Source organism: Corapipo altera, unplaced genomic scaffold (assembly GCF_003945725.1).
Source record: "Corapipo altera isolate COAL_440 unplaced genomic scaffold, ASM394572v1 56, whole genome shotgun sequence".
Taxonomy (NCBI): domain Eukaryota; kingdom Metazoa; phylum Chordata; class Aves; order Passeriformes; family Pipridae; genus Corapipo; species Corapipo altera.
Window position 1 is genome coordinate 571,783 of NW_020884896.1, and position 20,648 is coordinate 592,430.

Consider the following 20,648-nt stretch of genomic DNA (forward strand, 5'->3'; position numbering starts at 1 on the left):
AACAGAAAGATTTTTTTTAATCACATATCCTAGCCTTGAGCAATCTTTACATAACTTCTTTGCACTTCATGTGCCCTCATTTTCTCCAGTTTTTGCTTGATCCTCTCCTCTCTACGTCTTATAGTATAATTGCCAGCAGGACACCACAAAAGTACAGTCTGAGACAGTAAGAGGACAGTGTTTTCCCCATTCTTCAGGCAGCAGATGGAGAAGCAAAGGAAGTAAGTGAAAAACAGAAAAGCAAAGAGAAAATACTGAAACTCCTGGAGGGGGAAGAAAAAATAATTTGGGGTAAAAAAAAAAAAAGGATGATTTATATTAAAAGGTGGTAAGGTAAGGTGGTTAGGATAGTAAGATTTTAAATAAATAATCAAAATCTCTGTTTTCAGCTTTGCTTGTCTTCATAATACCTAACTGGCATCATGAAGGTTCTTCCCAGTGTCCCTGTGGTTAGCTGTTACATGCAGGCTTGGTCAGCTAACAGTTGTTTCCCTGATCTTTTCATCTGTAATCTTCACTGGGCACAAATACAATATGGTGTAGTTACAGTTTACTGCTTGCTTTGCTATTCTGGGTCTGCCTCTGCTGGAGTGTCTGACTGCCAGCTGTGGAGAGGCCCAGTCCCACAGGAGGCTGAACTCTAGGAAAGAAGTAGGGGCCCCAGAACAGTCCTCTGACCATCAGGAGTTGAGGGACATCACCTTCTGCATATTACTATGCCAAGCAGCACCAGATTTCCAATATGCACAATCTTTATACTGAACAGAGGCTTGTTATAGAGTATATAGAGAAAATGGAGGCCAAAGCAATGAAGAACAAGCATTACCTTAAGTAGAATGTCGCCAACTTGAAGCCTCCCATCTACGTCTGCAATGCTGTCTGGGCTGATGGCTTTTATTAGGATGGCCCTGCCATTTCTTCCACCTACCAGTGCAAATCCTAGGCTTCCATTTTCTGCTTTTTCCAGCTCGATCTTAATAATGAAGTCCTACAACAGAGAAGGATGCAGTCTAAAGTGGAGTTTATTCAGGGCTGTGTTTTTTTTGCATTTTTATTACCAAGAAATCCCATTATACTTCAATGGTTGATGTAGATTATGGGATATATCCTAGTCTTGAATAGATGTATAAAGCTTCTAGGGATCAACATAGCAGCTCCATGTATGTATCAGAATGAAAATAGTACATACTATTTTCATAATCTTTTTAATAATTGCTGCTTGGGAAAATAACCTCTTAGGAGCAAAGAAATGTGTTCTTCTATAATCCTTTTATAATATATCAAATAAATCACCATCATTGACAAACAAGGCACTCCAATCTCCAGCATGACATTAATGCAGTACATCGTTCATTCTTTCATTGTTCTATAATGAAAATCTTAATCTTGCAACCCCTACATTCCATCTCTTTGGCTTTAGCACTTCATTTGGTTTTAAAATCAGCTGCCTTTTTAGGGTCAAGTACTATGTCAGAAATAGCAGCAAACTAGAAATGTTTAGGACTTGCAGCATGACTAGTTCCCATGTCACAAATATCAATCTTGGAAATTATTTTCGCAAGTTGAACAGATAAACCATCATGGATTAAATGGTGCAGAAGAAGCAGTAATAGGGATGACTTAATCAAAAGTGAGGAAATTGTTCCAATTTTTCTGCTAGGTTGGAGGTCTAATTTTAACAAAAGGCAGCCTTTTTTGCAAAGCACAATCAAGAGAAAACTAGTACATCTATTCACATGAAATATCAGTCCATGTAGATAATTTCAATTAACATTGTTTTGCATGTGTTTTTACAAACAGAAATTATGTTTGGACTTGTAAGAATTTTGAAGGACCGAATGTTGGTATTTTCCTGAAGAAAAATTCCTGTGTATTTTAGGAATTCATAATTTCAGAAATGGCATTCCTCTTGCCAAATTCAAACCATTATGGTCTCTGTCAGTGCTGCATAATAGTCCAAAGGCAGGGGTAATTTTACCCTCTTTTCAAATGTCCATCTGATAATTTCAGAATGAAACCTATTACAGAATCACACAGTCACAGAAATCACAGAATATGCAGAGTTGGAAGAGATCCAACAAGGATCATGGAGTCCAACTCCTGGCCCTGCACAGGACCATCCCCAAGAGTCACAGCATCTGCTTGAGAGTATTGTCCAAATGCTTCTTGAACTTCATCAGGCTTGGTGCTGTGACCACTTCCCCAGAGAGTCTGTTACAGTGTCCAACCATCCCCTGGGTTTAATCTCAGGTTTCAAAGATCGTTGTGGAAAATGTTTCACAATTACACCTGTTTTCCCCAGAATCCCACGCTATGACATTCTGTGTCTTTTTCCTGTACTACTTTCTTTCTAAGCAGTGAAAAACAGCAACAGAAGAGTTGGCCCCAGGAAGTGCTTAGTACATTCTAGTCCATGAATGCTGAAGCAATTCCATACTTCAAAGGACACTCTCCAAGTGCATTATATTCATATTTTCAAAGAAACTGGAGAGGAAGAAAATACATTAAATCCACTATTGAAAAAACCTTCTTCTGTATAGCCCACTTCATTTAGTGGACCATCTCACACTTAAAATTATCACTTACTTTACATTCTGGAGAATCGGGAGTGTTTTGCTCAGCACCACAGTTTGTTTCCTCCAAATGTTTCTCTGTGAAAAAAAGCAGCAATAATTTTTACATAGTTGTACTGGTAAACTGTTCTATGGTATAACATTCAAAATCTTACTCAGAGACATAATAAAACATTTTATATTTGATATATAAAATACAAAAAAATCTGGTGGATTTCCTGAACTGTGAACTGAGCCTTCTGTGCATTATCCCTGGAGACTTTTTACCTTCCCTTGAGCAGGTTCCAAAACAAGCTTTCAAAGCTGCGTGTTATAGCATCTAAGACACCAGATGGACAACAGGTATAAATGTTCTTTGCAACTCCAAAGGAGGCAGTTTTTTTATGAAGCATTTATCTTTCCCAGGTGCTGCCAGTACCACCTAGAGACTTAGTTTCTTTCAGAGAAGGCACAAAATTTTACAAATTCTAATTGAAAAATGCAAAGTTACTTACCATGTTGATGCAACAGATGCTGTTCTCTGGAATTCAGGTTTTCATTTGACAAAGAAATATTGCCTTTCTCTGTCTCAGCCAGTGGCCCTGAAAACATACAGGTATGTTTGTTCTGACAGGCCTCCTGCTAACCTTCATCTACACATGGGAATGTAAACTTTGTGCTTAGATTATTAAACAAAGTTTCAAAATCCAATACTGATAGTATATAAGGCAATTTGAGACACTTATACTGCGTGATTAAGTTTGCCAATTTGCATATAGATATAAACAATTGCAGAGATACTGCATCTCTGCCACTGCTGTTTTAAAAATTGTAACAACAATCAGAGAATGGATTGAATCATTCTAAACATGTGGCAATGATCAGGCAGACAAAGAAACACACTTCTACCCACCCACACCCAGTTTTGAGGTTTTGCTTTATCATATCTTGGTGATCTTAGTTGACTTCCACAATGTACTCTTTATATGTAAATTATAGAAAATGATGAATGTTCTGTTGTTTAAAAAAAGCTACCTGTTGCAATTGCAAGTTTAGTATGCGTTTTTGTAATTATGAGAATCTATAAAAATGAAGGCTTGCTTTCTTAATAACAAATTATTACAGATTTCTCTATAAATCTATCAGCAATGATAGCAAACGGAACACCAAATACCACAGTACTGTAGATTTTTTAAAGTGCCTTATAAAAGAGAAGAATCACTGAAGGGTTTGGGTTGGAAGGGACCCTAAAGACCATCTAGTTCCCACCCTCTGCCATGGGCAGGGACACCTTTCACTAGACCGGGTTGCTCAAAGCCTCATCCAGCATAGACCTGAAGACCTCCAGGTATGGGCATCCACAGCTTCTCTGGGCAGTCTGTTCCAGTGTCTCACCACCCTCACAGTAAAGAATTTCTCCCTAATATCTAATCTAAACCTGCCCTCTTTCACTTTGAAGCCATTCCCCCCTATCCTGTCACTATATGTCTTTGTCAAAGTCCCTCTAGCTCTTCTGTAGCCCCTTTAGGTACTGGAAGGTGCTGTAAGGTCTTCATGGAACCTTCTCTTCTCCAGGCTGAACATACCCCAATTCTCTCTGCCTGTCTTCGTTGGAGAGGTGCTCCAGCCCCCTGATCATCTTCATGGTCCTCCTCTGGACTCACTTCTTTCTTGAGGGTCCCACAGTCAGATGCAGCACTTGCAATGGGGTCTTACAGACTAGAGGGGCAGAATCACCTCCCTCAACCTGCTGGTCATTCTTCTTTTGATGCAGCCCAGAACATGGTTGGATCTCTGGGCTGCGAGTGTGCATTGCTGGGTCACGTTGAGCTTCTCGTCTACCAACACCCTCAAGTGGTTTTCCTCAGGGCTGATGTCAATCAATTCTTCACCCAGCTTGTGTTTGTGCTTGGGATTGCCCCGACCCAGGTGCAGGACCTTACACATCCTGTTTTGTTAGAGAGGCAGGTAACTGTACCAGTGTAGAGTTCATAACTCTGTATCAGAGGTGGATCAGACCTGGTTACTTATTTTGAAGGTGTCTTGAGAAATCTTCAAATCTGCAAAGCTCACGGAGCAAGGCTGTATAACCAAGGTCCTACTAGGGTATACATTTGCCATGCTTTAGTTATACCACATTAACTGAGAGTACACATAGCTTTATTTATGTCTTCTGGTAAACCGCTTCAGCTGATAGAAACAAACACATGGGTACATGTGGTAGAGTAGGAAATCTGTAACTAGCTTGACTTGGAATAATTTCTTCAGGTAACCATATGCCAGTATTCAGATGAGTGTAGGCATGTGAACAATTCTGGTCCAGGGTTACTTTTTGAGATCATCTTTACATGATTAAAAAAATAAAAAATTCAAATATCCAGTCAGGTAAATGAAACTGGGGTTAGGCCTGACTTAATCCTGCAGCCAAATGTGCACTGGAATTCCTACCTTCATAGCTAACACACTTTGCATGTGGTGACCTAGATATGATACTTATCCTTCCACCTGATGGTGCAGATGCAACCTCTGCTTGCTGAGGGTCCTTCTACTGCTAGAGCAATACTGGTCAAGTCTTTGTAGTGAAGATGTGTACTGAAGTTTTGTATCAGTTATAGTATTAAATATCTCCTGACAAGAATGCTCTTATGTTAACTGAGAAATATTGGTTCTGCCTCTTTCTGATTTTCTGTAGTTTATTGATAACAGTTTTGAAAGGTGGGCTAGATGATGAAGTAGTGGCTCATAGTAAACAGTGGCTCAAAAGGGGTAGAAAACTTGTTAAAGAATAGTTTCAGTCAAAACAGATGTTGAAATATGACCACATAAAATTCCCATTTAATAACAAAAAATTAGAAATAGAAACAGACTATGCAAAATGCAATAAATTATTTTTTTTTTACAGAGAACTATACATTTTATTTCTGTCTAAATAGCTACCGAATTTTCTTCAGAACCTTAGAATGGCTGTAACAGAAATACTGAATGCCAAATTACAATCTGTTAATAGCTTTTTAAATGCAATGAATCAATAGTTTATGCTTATTTTCAAAATCAGAAGCAAGTTTTGAACTAAAACCCAGAAATATTAGCCTTACTTACTATTTTCCTGCTCTATAGGAACCACTGGATTGCCATTTCTGAGGGCAGAAAAAGTGAGATATGTGAGCCATTAAGAGCTGCATGCTTCGTAAAGCACATATTAAAATTATTTTTAGAAAGGTAGTTGTCTAAATTGTAGTTGTGCTTCTATGATTTTGTAAATGCTGCTTTTCTAAAGAGCATTTATATCAGTATATAAAATATTTTATTTTATTTAACAGTAGATAAACGTTTATTTAAGTGGTTTTGGAGAAAATGGGAATGTTAAATCACCTGTGCCAAAACAGAACTGCTTTCTGGTACATTTTGAATTCAGCTTCAGTTACTTCTCTATAAAGTGGGAATGCTCTTTTTTAAGTTCTTCTACCCTGTTTCTCCTATTTGTCTCCTTAGAATGTAAATTCTGATGATCAGAGTGTGCTGCCTACTGACTAAGTGTAATGAGGCGGCAGTTTCTTCTGCTAGACAAGTGAAAGTTAATAAAACATTGATAAAGGTTTGAACTATGTTAAAACAGAGATGACAGCCATACTATCACTCACTCTGGTTATGTAACTTAGTTTTTCACATGCTTTTGGGTTAATATTTGACTGTTCCTCTGAGATCTTTGAAAGCTATTTCTGTATCACTGCAGGACCTGTGCTGGTGCTATACCAGACTGTGGAACATAATTAATCTAAACTGCAGCCATGAACTAATGAGGGAAATCCATTACTGCAGGTTGTTGTTCAAGCCTGGGATGACTTTTTGTTACATGCTGCAGATAAAATGCTGCATTTTTAGTACCTAACTAAATGTTTGGCTGTTAGAAGGAACTCAGAATTTCTCATCAGAGGTAGTTTCTTGCCTTTAGTTGTGTATCTGAGATTGGACGGAGAAGATTGATGCTAGTGGTGTAAATATAAAGATTTTCTCTAGAGAATGAGATACATGAAAATGGTGGTCAGCCTCACAGTTAATAGGTTCACATTTGTATTTGGACGATGAAATTTGAAGAGTTCTCATTTGTGGTGTGAGTCTACTGGTACTCTCTGTGTTAGTTGTAATTACATGGAGTTAAGATATTTTATGAATGTTATTTATTGGGTTGAAAAATTCAGACCTTTGAGATAAAGCATTTTTCTTGTAGTTTGTCTTGTGCTGATTGACTTGCTGATGCAAAATTTAGAAACCTGCTTCACCATTAGGACTGAGATCGACTATGCGCAGATTTACCTTGTGGCTTTGATTTGAACATTCTGCGTGGCAGCTTCACACACTCTCACTGCATCATCCAGGCTAATGCCCTCAGTCCATAGTCCACAGATGTAAACAATCTGATCTCGTGGCTGCAAACTGCCTTCCACACTGGCAGGAGAGCCAGGCACTATCTCTAGCACATAAATACCTTGTAACTTGCTTCCAGCTCCTCCTGTCAGCTTCAAGCCTAGAATAATGCAGAGAAAGCATCTTTTGTGGCAGTGTGCTTTGAATTTCACTGTCAGTGACATGAAGTCTAGCGGAATTGATGTGAGTCATAGGCTGAATAAATCACTGACTTTATAAACAACAATCTTGCCCCAATAAGATGGGGTATACAAGCTGGACTGAGAGAGTGAAATGCCATTAGATGTTAGAAAAAGTATGGAAAAACTTAAATGATGCTGTCCATCTCTATGCTTCAGTGATTTCATAGTGCTTTATTTCACCTGATGTTCAATAGTCATTTCAATAGGACTCTCAGCTGCATAGCAGTAACTCCCTCATTACCAGGGCACTTCAGTGCCTCACAGTCTTCAGATAGGGAATGGAGGCCTATGACAACTGAGGAGATACCTATACAATGGAAGTCTGAATGGTGCAGTGACATTCAAGGAATCTCTGAAGAAAGTAGTTTCTCACCTGAAAACAGGATATAGTACCTGAGCAAAGATAGCCATACTGTTTCCTGAGTCTACAGTTTTATCTGTGTCCAGTACTCACCACATTCTGCAGAAATACCAAGATACTCACATTGTGGGGATTTCCTTTTATCATTTGTATTGCACAATGCCTTATGCCTGTGGTGAATCAAGGATTTGAGTGGAGATTTTTTGAGTAGCAAGATGTAGCCCTAACCTGTGGTTCATCCCTCTCAAACTTTACCTTTTTTCTTTTTTTTTTCTTTCTCTCCAAATAGATCTTTATGTATTTCCAGAGGTAGTAGACATTATTATCTAACTGTCCGCAACTTATGTGTATCAGTAACATAAAAATATGAGACTGAAGGTCTGCCAGAAACTTCAGCTGATAGGGTGATAATGCAAAGATAATTTTTCCATCTCTCTTCTTTGGTCTAATAAGAGTCTTCCCTCTTAGGCCTTGCTCAAAATAAAGCTTATGGGTGATGGCAGAGACCATAAAGGTGTCAAGGTCACTCTGAATCATATTGATCCAAGACCACAGTTGCTTATGATTATCTTATGATTGCTGTAATCCCCGTCCAAAATAGAAAGCACAGTCTTTACTACACACCTAGCTGTCCATTGGCACCTTTTGTGAGAGTAATTACAGGAATCTCATCTGGCCTGATAGAGGGATGTGGATCATTGTCAGCACGACCAACCACAAGGTGCAGATCAGGAGGAGAGCTTTGCAGTAAAGTCAGGACTTCATTGCATGGTAAAGATGTTACATCAATTCCATTCACCTAAATGACAAACAAGGAAAATCATGTCATAGATCTCATTGATCATCATGTACTTCTCCCTCCACTCCGAGTTTTGCATATTGAACTTAAATTGGTTTTCACTTTCATGTTACTGTTTTTCTGTTGTATTCATTTCAGTGAATGCAACAGTTAAAATTGCAGTAAGATTTCCTTCTTGAACTTTTATATTTCTGAATGCAGAGCTTTCATAAAAATAGCTTTTTTTTTTTTCTTGAAACTCAAGGTCTTCTTGCAAAAAAACAAGGAAGAGAGTCTAATGCAACAACTTGTACAAGAACCAGGCTGGAAAAAAAGGGTTTATTCATACATTACAAAGGACATAACTCCTGCATCCTTTGTACGTCACCTATCTTATTACATTAATTCAGTTTATGTCATTTAATTGGGAAGGCATTTAATGTCTCATTTGTCTTGCGTTGGTGCTAGATGATTCATGTAATTTGCCTGGTCATAAAATCTATTTGGTCTGAAATTTATCCAACTGAAGTCAGCAGAATGCGATTTATTATATGATTCATTTGCACTTGCGTACCTTAATGTGCAATAAACTGGATGCTACCAAAGGAAGAATGCCAAAGCTAAATGAGATTGATCTGCAAATATTTTCTCCTCTGTATAAACTCCAACAGTTACTGTACCATAATGATTCTGTCTCCCCTTCTCAGTCTTCCATCAGAAAGAGCAGGGTCATTCAATATTTCATCAACATACAGGCAGGTATCCACTTTGTTAAGAACTACAGAGAATCCATACCCGTTGTTCTCTGACTTGGTCAAAGTCACAAATATCTCCATTTCCTATTAAAAACAGGCACAAGATATGTTTGATGTAGGCTTTTCTGTTGCTTTATTAACATCTTCCATTATGTCTTATATGCAGATAGGAATCAGATCCTCAGGCGGTATAAACAAGAGTATACATAAGGGTTTCTCTGACTAATATTCCAGAATTAATTTTCCTTCTTTTTACCTTGTGGAGTTTCACGTTGATTGATTGATAGGGCCTAATAAGGCAGAGAATGCCGCCTGGGCCTGGAATTTTGGCTTTTGAAAAATGTAAAGAAAGGCATGGAGTCCTCTGAGCTGATAAGTGTTGCAATAGGAGGGTGCAAAGATTATTGTTGTTATTGCTATTACTGTCCCACTGAAGGAAATGGATGGAGCTAAATTTTGTCCACAGTGCTCCCAAATTAATGGGAATTCAAAGCTCATTAGTGTCAGTAGGAATGCAAGATGTTCCGCATTTGGCAGGAGATTGAGCCTTACATTTGGAATAGTAATTAGCACAAAGATCATACTTTCTTAGCAGAACATTATAGTAATATCACTGTAACAAAGTGATTTTCCACATGGGCTTTAAAGATGACCGAAAAAAACCAAGTAGCTGGCTCCAATTAATTTTAGAGGCTACTAGAGGACTTTTAAACCCTTGTACACTGAGAATAATACTGCAGAATGCTGGAAAGTTGGAGAAATAGTAAGATGTAAAGACCAAGGAAATGGCCTTAAGGCAAATGGTTAAGAATTCTGGAGAGGTAGACTTAGTGGAAGGTCTGCTTTACTTGAAGATTGTGGATATTCAGGAAAGAAAAAAAAAAAGTCATGTAGAAATAGCATAGAAAATAAGTTAAAAGTAATGTTTAAGAATGTAACACTCTTAAAATTGTTTCTTTTCGCTTGTATTCTACTGGTTAATAATTTGATGCCTATCACAAACCTGAGTGCAATCTTCATTTTCTTCCTTCTCTTCCTCTGGTTCTTCCAAGTCTTCCCATTCATTGTCACTGTCATGTGTCTCTCTGGCAGGTGGGGATGATGATAAGGGACCACAAACACGTGGTTGTGGGGTCGCAGTGGTTGTGGAGAGAGTCTCAAAGCTTCCTCCTCGTGAAAGTGGGGCCACAGGCATTGAGCTGACAGTGAGATACTCTTCATCAATAGGGGTTAGAGAGAGAGTTTCAGGCATACATTTTGTGTTCGACAGGTCATCATGATTCTTATTAAATACGCGGCTGGAAAATAAAAAGATTGCAGTGCTGGGGTTTTCCTCCATATGCTTTATTAAATGGCCACTGAAAAGTCTACTGCTTATGCATGACCTTATTTTCACTTTAACTGAAGTACTAGTTATGATATTGAATTGCTGTCTGGATTCTTCAATGTTAGTATAAAATGGGAAAAAAAAAATCAATATTTTGCTAAGCTACTTGAAAGATTAAAAAACTTTCATAATTTGAAAACTGCCTTTGCAAAATCTTGCACTCTTTTTTTCTGAGGCATTAGTTCGTACTTGTGTTGCTTCTTGAAAAAAATAATCAGACACTGCCCAAATTACTTATTATTTCATCTTCCATAAACAAATTAACTTTTCTGGTAAATGGTATGCACATTACAATACTACTACAATTTTTATATTTTCATTTTTCTTGAAAAAAGGACTGATAGCCACATTTCTGGCTTCTACTGGTCTTTCTAGGTATCTGAGCACAGACCAGAAACATGAAATATGAAATGATTCCCGTCTCTCCATGAAAAATATAAGTCCTGACTTCTTTCTGTAAGCCTTGAAGCATATGAGTTGTCCTACAGAAATCAATGATTTATTCAACTACTAGAACTAAAATTATTATTGATTTAATTCTACTATATTACAGACAAAGTATTCAGCACTTTTGATGTTCCAGGCCAGACTGTAATCATATATGTTGTGTTTAATATTGTTTTGGCTTTTGTCATAAATGAACCCTAATAAACTACTATGACATTGTCTCCCATTAAATTTATCATTAAAGCTCATAAAAATGCTTGAAATACCATTTTTTTTCAACGTAGGTTTTCTACATATCTATCCTTATTGAAATATTGCTAAACTTCATTCATCCTAAAAACACTTAAAATGGCATAGCTTTTATTAATGCTTCACATAGCAAAGATGCCATGTCATTTCTTATATAAGTCACCCAGGATCTTTTGTTCTTTCATAAAAATGAGCTACCATCTCCCAAGCAAACATAGACAACTAAAAGAAAAACTAATTGCGTTTCTTGTATGAAATCACAGAAGATCCCCATTGTTAAGCTTTTGATTCAAATCTTGTCTATAGTCAGAAAGAACTTATAAAACAGAGTAGCAAAACATGCACTTTGGTTGGATATGGTTAGGATATAGTTGGTTGGATATAGTTAGTATGGTATTTTTGAAATACTGATGGAAGTAAGGAAAACGAATGGGCTGGTGGTGTATGCCCTCAGTGAGGGAGGCCATCTAGTCTGGTAGCATGTGTCTGTACAGGGAGGAAATGAGAAGCTGGATGTCTCCAGTAGCACAGGGAAGATGAGAATGAAGTTGACAGTTTCTATTTTAATAGCTGGACAAGATACTTACAATAGTGTGGAAGAAAAGTGTGATATTTAAAAGAAATGTTTATGGATAGCAACAAATACAGTCTGCTCCTTTCTTTTGGAGAGAGGAAAGAAAAGAGTATGTTCAATGGACGTTGGTCCAAGTGTATGTCATAGAAGCTGTCACATGCTAGTGAAGTGCTGACTCATAGCACAGCTTCTACCACAGTTCTATATCATCACAGGAAATAACACAAGTCTTGGTTCTGCAGGCCCACACATGGGCTCTGCTGAGATGCTTGAATTTCTTTCGGAGTCCTGTGACCCCTACACAGGACTTCACAGGGGAAGCTATGGGCTGAAGTTTTTCAAAGCACCTTTTTCTTATTGATGGTGACAAAGAGTGAAAGGAATTTTCCATGTGAAACTCTGAGCAGGGAACTTCTAAAATTCATATCAGAAGATTTATACACTTACATGAAATGTTTTGAGCAATCTGGAGAAATCTCTTCATTAATCAAAAGGAATTCCTTTATTAAAGCCTATTTCCTTCTGGGGGGTGTGTGTATTTTTAGCTGGAAGGATCATTTAGACTGAGATGATGTTTAAAATATTGTTTAAAATGTATACCATCTTAAACTGCTCTGGCTGTCTTTTGAAAATGCAAAAGCTGAAACTAAATAATAATGAAAATCTATCAAACAAAAAACATTTACTTCAGAACTTCCTTCTTGGAAATAGTCCAAAACTTTTCTTGGAATTGATATTTTCCCACAATAAATGTAGTTTTGATAAATTTGTATTTCTTGGCAAATATGTTTGCTACAGACATATTTCTGCTGGTTTTGCTCTCAGCAGTAGAGAAGCAGATTTGTAAGCAGGAGCTTCATTCATTAATCAAGCGAAGCTTGTCCTTTCAACAAAGAGAAGCTAAAATTATGAAGTGCCATTATGGCCCCACCTGACTTGCAGTCCCCTAGTGCTATAACTTCCTAGACACTGGAAGTTAAAGGCCAGTAGAAGACCTTTAATTTGTCTTTGCACCAGTCTTTTCTGTTCTAACAATTTACATTCTTGTGCACTGGGAAAGATGATGAAAATGAAATGGATTGTCTTCCGTTTGCCAGTGTCTGATAGATCCAAAAGAGTGTAAAAGGAGACTGAATCCATTTGCACTGTATTTTATTGTATAATTCCTCTGTCTCAGGGCTGCTATTGGCTTGTGAAGATCAGAAAACAGAAAATAACCTTTTTTTTTCTCCTTGATCACAGTTTGTCTTCTGATTTTTTTTTTAATTCCTATGAAAAAAATTTGAAACTGAAAGATCACACAATAAGAAAAAAATTTCATGCCTAAGTAAATTCTGGAAAAGGTTGAAATAAAAAAATTATATAATAAATAAGAAAGTATTTTCTTCCTATTTAAGTCAAGAGTCTTTTCACTAATTTCAAATGGCAACCAGATTCAGCTGAACAACATAAATGACTACAGTAGTGTAGCACTTGTAACAACAGTCTTGCAATTCATACTTATGCAAAATTCTAAGAAAATGACAGTAAATAGGGAAAGCAGATTAGGAGAGTCAGAATAAGATGGTAAAACAAAATCTTCAGTAATCAGTAGTGATTAGAAGCAGAGACCCCTGAACTTAAACCTCAGCAATTCACTTTCAAAATTCTAAGAGTCAAAGGAAAGACTGCAGAGCAGATTTTGGTATTTCCTACCTTTTGACCTGTCCAAATTCACATGGTGAGTAGCAGTTCTGCTTCATTTCTTCCTCTAGGGAGTGTAATACTTCAGAACTGGAAGCTTCTTGATGAAACTTCCAAAGATGCTTATAGAAACTTTCCCTGGAAGTCGTGAGCTTCTCTATGGTCTTCCCTTGAAACTCAGCTTCCTGCTCTTCATAAGCTGAGCTGTCATCTTCAGGAGGCTCACTGAAATCTTCTGCCACTGGAGAATCCAGGCAGTCTTCCAGGTCTGGAGAGGTACTACCTCCATCACTGGTAGATTGATCCATACTGTTTCCTCCTGGCATTTCTGCCACAAACTCCTTGACTGGAGATGGTGCTGGAGTCTATCAAAGTAACAGAAAGGTTAGTGTAACTCCTTTTTAATATCCTATCATTTCCCCTTTAAGAGCAAAATATTTTGAAAAGGCAATATTAATAAGCTTCTGAATCGGAAAATATCAAATGGTAACTGGAAGGGAGAGAAAAGCGTAAGGGAGGTACTATCTCACTAAATAATTCTTTTGTCTTTATGCTTATCTTTCACCTTCTCCAGAAGTTCCAGTTGGAACTACTACACAAGTTCACAATGAATTATTTTCTAGAGGTTCCCTTTTTTTATTTATTTATTTCTGTTCATCTCATGCCTCAATGCTCTGTCCATATGCTCTTCATTCTGTAGAAGTAGCTTCCAGACTTGACCCTTCTGCAACTGACCATAGAAATCAGCCAAGGACATGTTGCAGGGAAGCAACAGGAGACAGTTTGTTATCTGGAGATGGTTCTGACAGTCATTTCTGTCTGTCCATGGACTGCTATAAATCCTAGTGGGACAGGAACCATAAGCAGGCTATTCTGTATGGAGCATAAGTAATGCAAATGCATGTTCATTTTAAGAGTACTTGTGTATGTGTCTATGACTTGTGTTCAGGAAGCAGGAATAATAATGTTAGCACATCTAATGGCACTATTTTAGCTCTGCAGCTCTACTGTTTGGGGGTTTTTTGTTTGTGTTTTGTTCTTCCCCCTGCAGACTCTGTTAACTCTCAGTAGGAAGCCGGATAACCTGCTGAAACCATTATTTCATTTATTTAACTTCGTTAAGAGATAGTCTGGATAGGGAAAGCTCTTTGGTTTCCTCTCACTTTTTGGAGTAATATAGCTACTCCAAGCCTGTGAGTTACAACAGCTTTTGGCTGAGGATCTAATAGAACATTTTTAGAACCACCACTAGAAGACCTACTTGGGTATGTGCTGCTTCATTCCAATGACAGTATTGCAACTCAAAAGTTGTTGGAGTGGGATAAGTATGTTTCACATCTGCCAGATTTGTATTATTTTGTTTGCTAAGGAAATATCAGTTGAACTCTAGAGGTTGAATTGAAGCCAGGAAGGGAAAGAAATGGAATAGAGGGCCTTGGAGAAAAGGGAAGGTTGCCTTATTCAAGATTGGATAGTAGTGCCTTTCCAGGTTTACAAAAGTAAGTTTCTGTCAGAAGCTTTGCCTTACCAGGGCAAACTGCTCTATTTCTGGAAGAACACCTTTTGGTGGTCTGCAAAGTAGCAGTGTGACTTCTCGAGGAGCTCCTCTCAACAAGTGCAGGACATCCTAAGCAGAAAGGGAATAATATTTCTGATGGAACACAGTCAATAGTACACATCATTTTACCAACTGAGATGAAGACATTTTTTATTGTGAATGCTAAATTCCTGGTGTTTGTGCCTCTCAGCAGTTTCTGAGGGCCAAAATTTTCTACTGAAGGATTGTCATATATTGTTATAGTTTATATGTGAACATGTATCTAGTTAATTGGTTATCAAGTAAAATTAGTTTTGTTTACAAACCTCTGTTCCACCAGCAGACACATAGGTTTAAATTAATTAATTTTCTTTCTTGAAGAAAAACAGAATTTTCGGACAAATTCATTCAAACCACATGTGGCAGCGACACATCTTCGGTCAATTACATCAGCACAGCTCACCAAACTGCCACATTATGATGAAAAAAAATAAATCCATATGTAGCCTACTTTTACAATTTAATTTCTTCATGTAAGTGTAAATTTCTTCATTCCAGGTAAAAAAGTTACACTGGATTTGCCTCACCTGGTGGAAATTTGAATCTAGGACATTTGAATCTGCATGACATTACAAAGCACAAGTGATCCACAGGGGGAAAATGCTCCAATCATGCGTAACAACAACAAAGATTCCAACTATTTAACAACTGGTGTGCATCTAACAATAGAATTCATGCGTTAGTGGTAGAATGTTATAAATTAAATTGCAGAAGAAATTCTCTCTAAGAATTTTTTAGAAGAAAATTCTCCATAAGAGTTCTAGAGAGGAATCCTACAAAGAAATCAGATTATATGCAAATTCTGCCACCCTCTGGTGATAATGAAGTTTAAATATAGTTTTATCCCATTGTCTTTATTAACCTGTTATCCTTCCAGAACCTCAGTAATAGTACTGCCTGGTACCTGATACAAAAGCCCTCGAAGAGGTTTCCCATTCACAGCTAAAATGATGTCTCCAACTTCAATTTCTCCATTCTCTTCAGCTGGCTGCCCTGGAAACAGTCTTTTGATCCTTACAATAGCTCCTCCAAGGTGTTCGCAAGAATCTTCTTCCATTTGCAGAACACTAAATCCAAGGCCTCCAGAATTCTTTGTTAATTTCACTTCAAATGTGTTATCTGTTCAAAGCAGAGATTGGAAAAAAAGTGGGAACCATGACATATGTACCCCCTAAGGAGCTGATGTACTATACTCTCAACAGACATTTTCCCTCTGTGCTGCAGAGGTAGATCTACTCCTAGCAGTGGCAAAAGAAGGGTTTGGTGTTCCTTTATCTTACATAAGTTCTTGAAATCTCACAAGCAGAATAGGGAGAACTGGAATCTATTCCACCTTTTGTTCGCAGTCTGGTACAAGAGCAGAAGCCTTTTGTACCAACACAAACAGTTCACATGCTATCCTCTTCTGACATTCTTCTGTAAATGTTGCAAAAATTTACTATTCTGTAGCCGCCCAAGGTTAGTTTATTTCCAGCACTAACCAACATAAGCTGGAACTACTGCTCTTTCAGTTGAGAATGAAAGATCAGACCATTCCCAAAGTCCATGCTTGTAGCTGAATTCCATTCTCCTAGGAACAACGTAGAGGAGTAACTTCCCTGTGGAAAGGTACGGTTCAAACTTGGTGTTTATGAGACAACCTTTAGTAAAAAATATAGCGTTTATTTGTTGTCTAAATTCTGTGAAAGTGATCTCTAAATCTTCTGTTTTTAAGAAATTAAATGATGACAGCCTCCAGTCCTGGCCCTGGGGCAGCAGTTCACCCCAGCTTCATCACTGTCACAGCATCAGCGGTTGTGCTGGCGATGCTCTCTCTGGGTAACAGCCTGAACACATTGACACAGCTGCCTCCTGCCTGAGAGTGTCATAGAGTACAGGCAGGGTCGTTCCCTTGCCAGCCCCATCTCACCAAGTCTGAGAGATACAGTATTTATATCTAGGATAAGTTCAGCTACATTTAGCAATTGTAATTCTAAGTACATCAGAAATCATTTTATTCAGCATACAGTTTTCCTTCCAACTCACAGAAAATTCACAGAATTATTTTCATTCATTCCTTTCTTGTACATTGTAGGAAGTCACCCTGAGTTCCTTTTTTATCACTTACCATCTGTCAAAAAGCAGTAGTCCTTGGTACCATCTGTGAAGGATGTTGCCACAGGAACAACTGCACATTGGTCCTCCTTTCTGTCATTAGCAGTCACACCTGGTTCTGCCAGTTGGTAGTTTCCCCTTTCTAGAACCAGCTTGGCAATCTAAAACAATGATGAACAGGTACCAGTTACATAGTACACAGTGAGCCCTAAGTCTTTCTACTTTTCAAGAGAATGGGGTTGGAGGGGGAATGGATTGGGGGTAGGGGGTGGGTTTCCTTTGCTACTGTGCTTCATACTAAGTCCAGTTTAGTCTACTGTGTATCTTATCTGCTATTGTACAAACCTGGCCAGATTTCTTCAGGTGTTCCACAGCCTGTTTGTGGGTGATGCCACAGAGACTGATGCCATCTACTTCCAGCAGACGATCACCTGAGGCAAAAGGGAAAAAAAAAGGGTTAAGTTGTTTTGATGTTCAGGTTCAGAGGGTATAAACCTTGAGGCTACCCATGTTACAGTAGGACTTCATGCTTACATGTGTCAAATTAATATTAATTCATAGGAAAGCAATACTGCTTGTTGTACAGCATTCTATAACTAGTACATAAAACATACCAGGGTATTCTCTAAGTAAATGCAGTGATACAGTCTGGTGATACCAGTAACACTGAAAGTAGATGGCAGAGTCGGTAGTCTGATGTCACCTACGGAGAGTAACTCTACAGTGTCGGTGTGAGGCTTCTGATTTTTCAGTGGGATATCTACATGTAGTACAGGGACAGGCTGAGGAATGATGGACTGCATATTACATTTCACAGTTGTAAAATCTCTAATCCCAAATGTGTTTCACTGTCCGCACTAACACTGAGTTCTGCAGCCCAGAGTTTTATTGCCAGACATGTTACCTATCTTTATATTTCCGTCTTTATCTGCTGGTCCCCTGGGAATAATTGACTTCACGTATATCCCACCATGACGCACACTGGTGTTAATTCCACCCTGCAAAACATATGCCCACAGATTAGAATGGAGTCTTCATATGTTCTTCCTGTGATAAAAATCAAAGCAACTTATACATGCATTGCAAAGCAACTGTTTCAGCAATTACTTATTTTTTTTTTTTTTTAAATATAGGAAAAAGGGGAAAGAGGATGTTACTCCAAACCCCCGTCTAGTTGTAACATACTTCCATAGACAGTTATCTTGGTTTATTTTCTCAGGAAAATGCGATGCATTTCTGTGTGGCTATATAAAAACATTAACTAAATGTTCATAAATTTTTCCCTATGCTCACGTGAAGATGAGGTTGCATCTTTCAGTTAGTCTCCTGCCCAGCTTCTAAGCTATGCAATATCCATTCTGCAATTATTAACCTTTCTGACAATATATGAAGCCTCAACTTGTGGACCTCAAGTTGTGCAGCTCAGAAAAATTCCAGATTAACCTAAGAATTATGTTCTGTCCATATATATCCTCTGGCCAAATTCAGATGAAAAAACAGCCCTTAATTTCTTCTGCAGGCAACGGAGTGGCCGTTGCTTCCTACTCAATTTCAGCAAAGACTGTGAAGACATCTCAGCCTGGAGGGGTAAATTCAACTTTGATAGGCAGGACAACTAATTATTATTCAAATGTGGCAGACAGTTTTCACTGCTGCCTTCCCCAGTCCTCTAAATACACAGAGAACTGTTTTTCCTTATATTACAAAATAAAGTTGTCTAGGGCCCTTTCTCTGGCCTTCAGAGTGAGATTCACAGTTTGTCTTGAATCTACATAGCAAAACTTTCAGCTCCCCAGCATGGGATGACTTCCACTATACTGCTTGTCGAGGCACAGGCCAGAGCCATGTCAGGGGCTCTCAACAATTAAACAGTGCCTGTGGTCACTGCTTGAGCTCTGCCATGGTCCCATGTAATCTGCTTACGGACACAGGCTTGAAGTTACAGGAGCTGCAGAGGAGCAACAAAACCCATCATGACTTGGAGAATTCTTTGTGTCATGTTTTCTAGAGTCTCTGGCTATATCACTCCCTGACCAAACTCCACTTTCAGTGGTAGATCTTGTTCTCAAATTGAGAAAGGATGAAAAGGGTTTGTACTGCCATGTGCTTTATGCCAGGACACTTCCTTCACAGATTGTGCAGGTAAGAACCGGGGAATGAGCAGAGCCTTTGTTCTTGGTCATGTAACAGTTTGACAGAAAAAATGAAAGATTAACAGTAACACTTGCAGTCACACTGATTCCAAAAGTCCCATCTTCTTTAAGAAGCTCCACCGTGTAGATTTCCTTTGAGTTCGTTTCTGATGGAGATGGTAAGTGGGTAGAATCAGCTACCTGTCTCAAAAATATAAACACTAATGACATTACAGCATCTCAGTTTAAAAAGAAAGAAGCGGGGGGGGGGGGGGGGGGGAATGAAGAGAGCGTTTGCAGAAGATATAAAGGATTTGATCCTGCTCTCACTGCAAACCTGGAATGATACAATTTATATCTCAGATATTATTTGAAGCTTATGCTAATGGTACTCAAAATACAATCTGTCTAAATGTGCATAAGCTGAGTATATATAGGGAGGATGTCTAATAGTAGGAAATTAGACACAAAATGTTGTTGTTCAGTGACTGGTTGAAAACTTAAAAGAGAGTTTGAGAAAATAATCAAAACTTTGTGCCTCCACTGAAAAAGGAAGGAAAATTTTTAGTAACATTTTGTAGAACAGTTTCCCCATTCACATATTTCAGATGTGTCTATGATTTTGACATTTCCAATGTAATTTATTCCAAGGTTTTCATTCTCCTTTTCACATGTTTTTAATTTCTCAGTTACCTTCCATTCTTAATAGCTGCTATGTTGTTATATGTTATATGCTGGGCATAACATTACTGAGCAGCATCAAAATCTCAGTTACCTCTGCATCCAGGCTATCAGCTGAAGGAGCTGGAATCCTAGAGCCCAATTTTGGTGCTATACTCCAGGAAAGAGTCTTTTCAAGTTCATCTATGTTTATGTCTTGTTCTTTGGGGAGAGCTGTATGACAATCCTGAATCTTTTTTCTCCCACTGTCTACACAAGAAATCTCAGATCCACTAGTGCTGTTTCCTCTTGATAGAATCTTTTCTTCATTTAATCCTTCTTCATACAAGTCTGTAAAGCCATACCAAAATAAAACATTGCTGAATGTAAGTAAATTTGAAGGCAAATATTGCTATACCCTAGAACAGGAGGACAAAGTAACTTCCTATTTCAACTGATTGTGAGATCTGATCCATAAAATTAGTTAGTCACTGTACAATGGAGCGCTGCTATTATAAGTGTGGAGAAATGTGTTTGCTTCATCACTGCAGAGGACTATGACTCTCCATCAGATAAAGAAATGCCAGAATTCTCTTAGTGTTCAGCAATGCAGCCCATAATAGATTTTTTCACACTGACACAAAACAGAGATCACATGATATCTGCTAGAAGTTGACTATTTTCACTGCTCACATGGTTATTATAACTGGCACTGAGTAGCAAGAACCTACTACTACATCCCAGTGCCTAATAAATATGAGTGTCCTGAGTT

General features: G+C 38.2%; 2 protein-coding genes across 2 annotated transcripts in view; one reads left to right on the forward strand and one right to left on the reverse strand.

Moving 5' to 3' along the window:
* Positions 1–20,648, forward strand: part of MAPK8 (mitogen-activated protein kinase 8) — a 137,895-nt gene that overhangs the window by 23,349 nt on the left and 93,898 nt on the right. The window lies entirely within an intron of this gene.
* The window catches only part of FRMPD2 (FERM and PDZ domain containing 2), a 73,531-nt gene that overhangs the window by 15,588 nt on the left and 37,295 nt on the right, over positions 1–20,648 (reverse strand). The window contains exons 22-37 of the mRNA XM_027648153.1: positions 19,992–20,227; positions 19,313–19,417; positions 17,989–18,082; positions 17,430–17,515; positions 17,098–17,245; positions 15,895–16,109; positions 14,922–15,020; positions 13,406–13,758; positions 10,057–10,351; positions 8,979–9,137; positions 8,145–8,319; positions 6,867–7,077; positions 5,652–5,689; positions 3,068–3,154; positions 2,587–2,651; positions 827–988 (exon numbers count right to left, since the gene is read on the reverse strand). Coding sequence (XP_027503954.1) covers positions 827–988; positions 2,587–2,651; positions 3,068–3,154; positions 5,652–5,689; positions 6,867–7,077; positions 8,145–8,319; positions 8,979–9,137; positions 10,057–10,351; positions 13,406–13,758; positions 14,922–15,020; positions 15,895–16,109; positions 17,098–17,245; positions 17,430–17,515; positions 17,989–18,082; positions 19,313–19,417; positions 19,992–20,227 — 2,528 coding nt within the window. The remainder of the gene's footprint in view (positions 1–826; positions 989–2,586; positions 2,652–3,067; positions 3,155–5,651; positions 5,690–6,866; positions 7,078–8,144; positions 8,320–8,978; positions 9,138–10,056; positions 10,352–13,405; positions 13,759–14,921; positions 15,021–15,894; positions 16,110–17,097; positions 17,246–17,429; positions 17,516–17,988; positions 18,083–19,312; positions 19,418–19,991; positions 20,228–20,648) is intronic.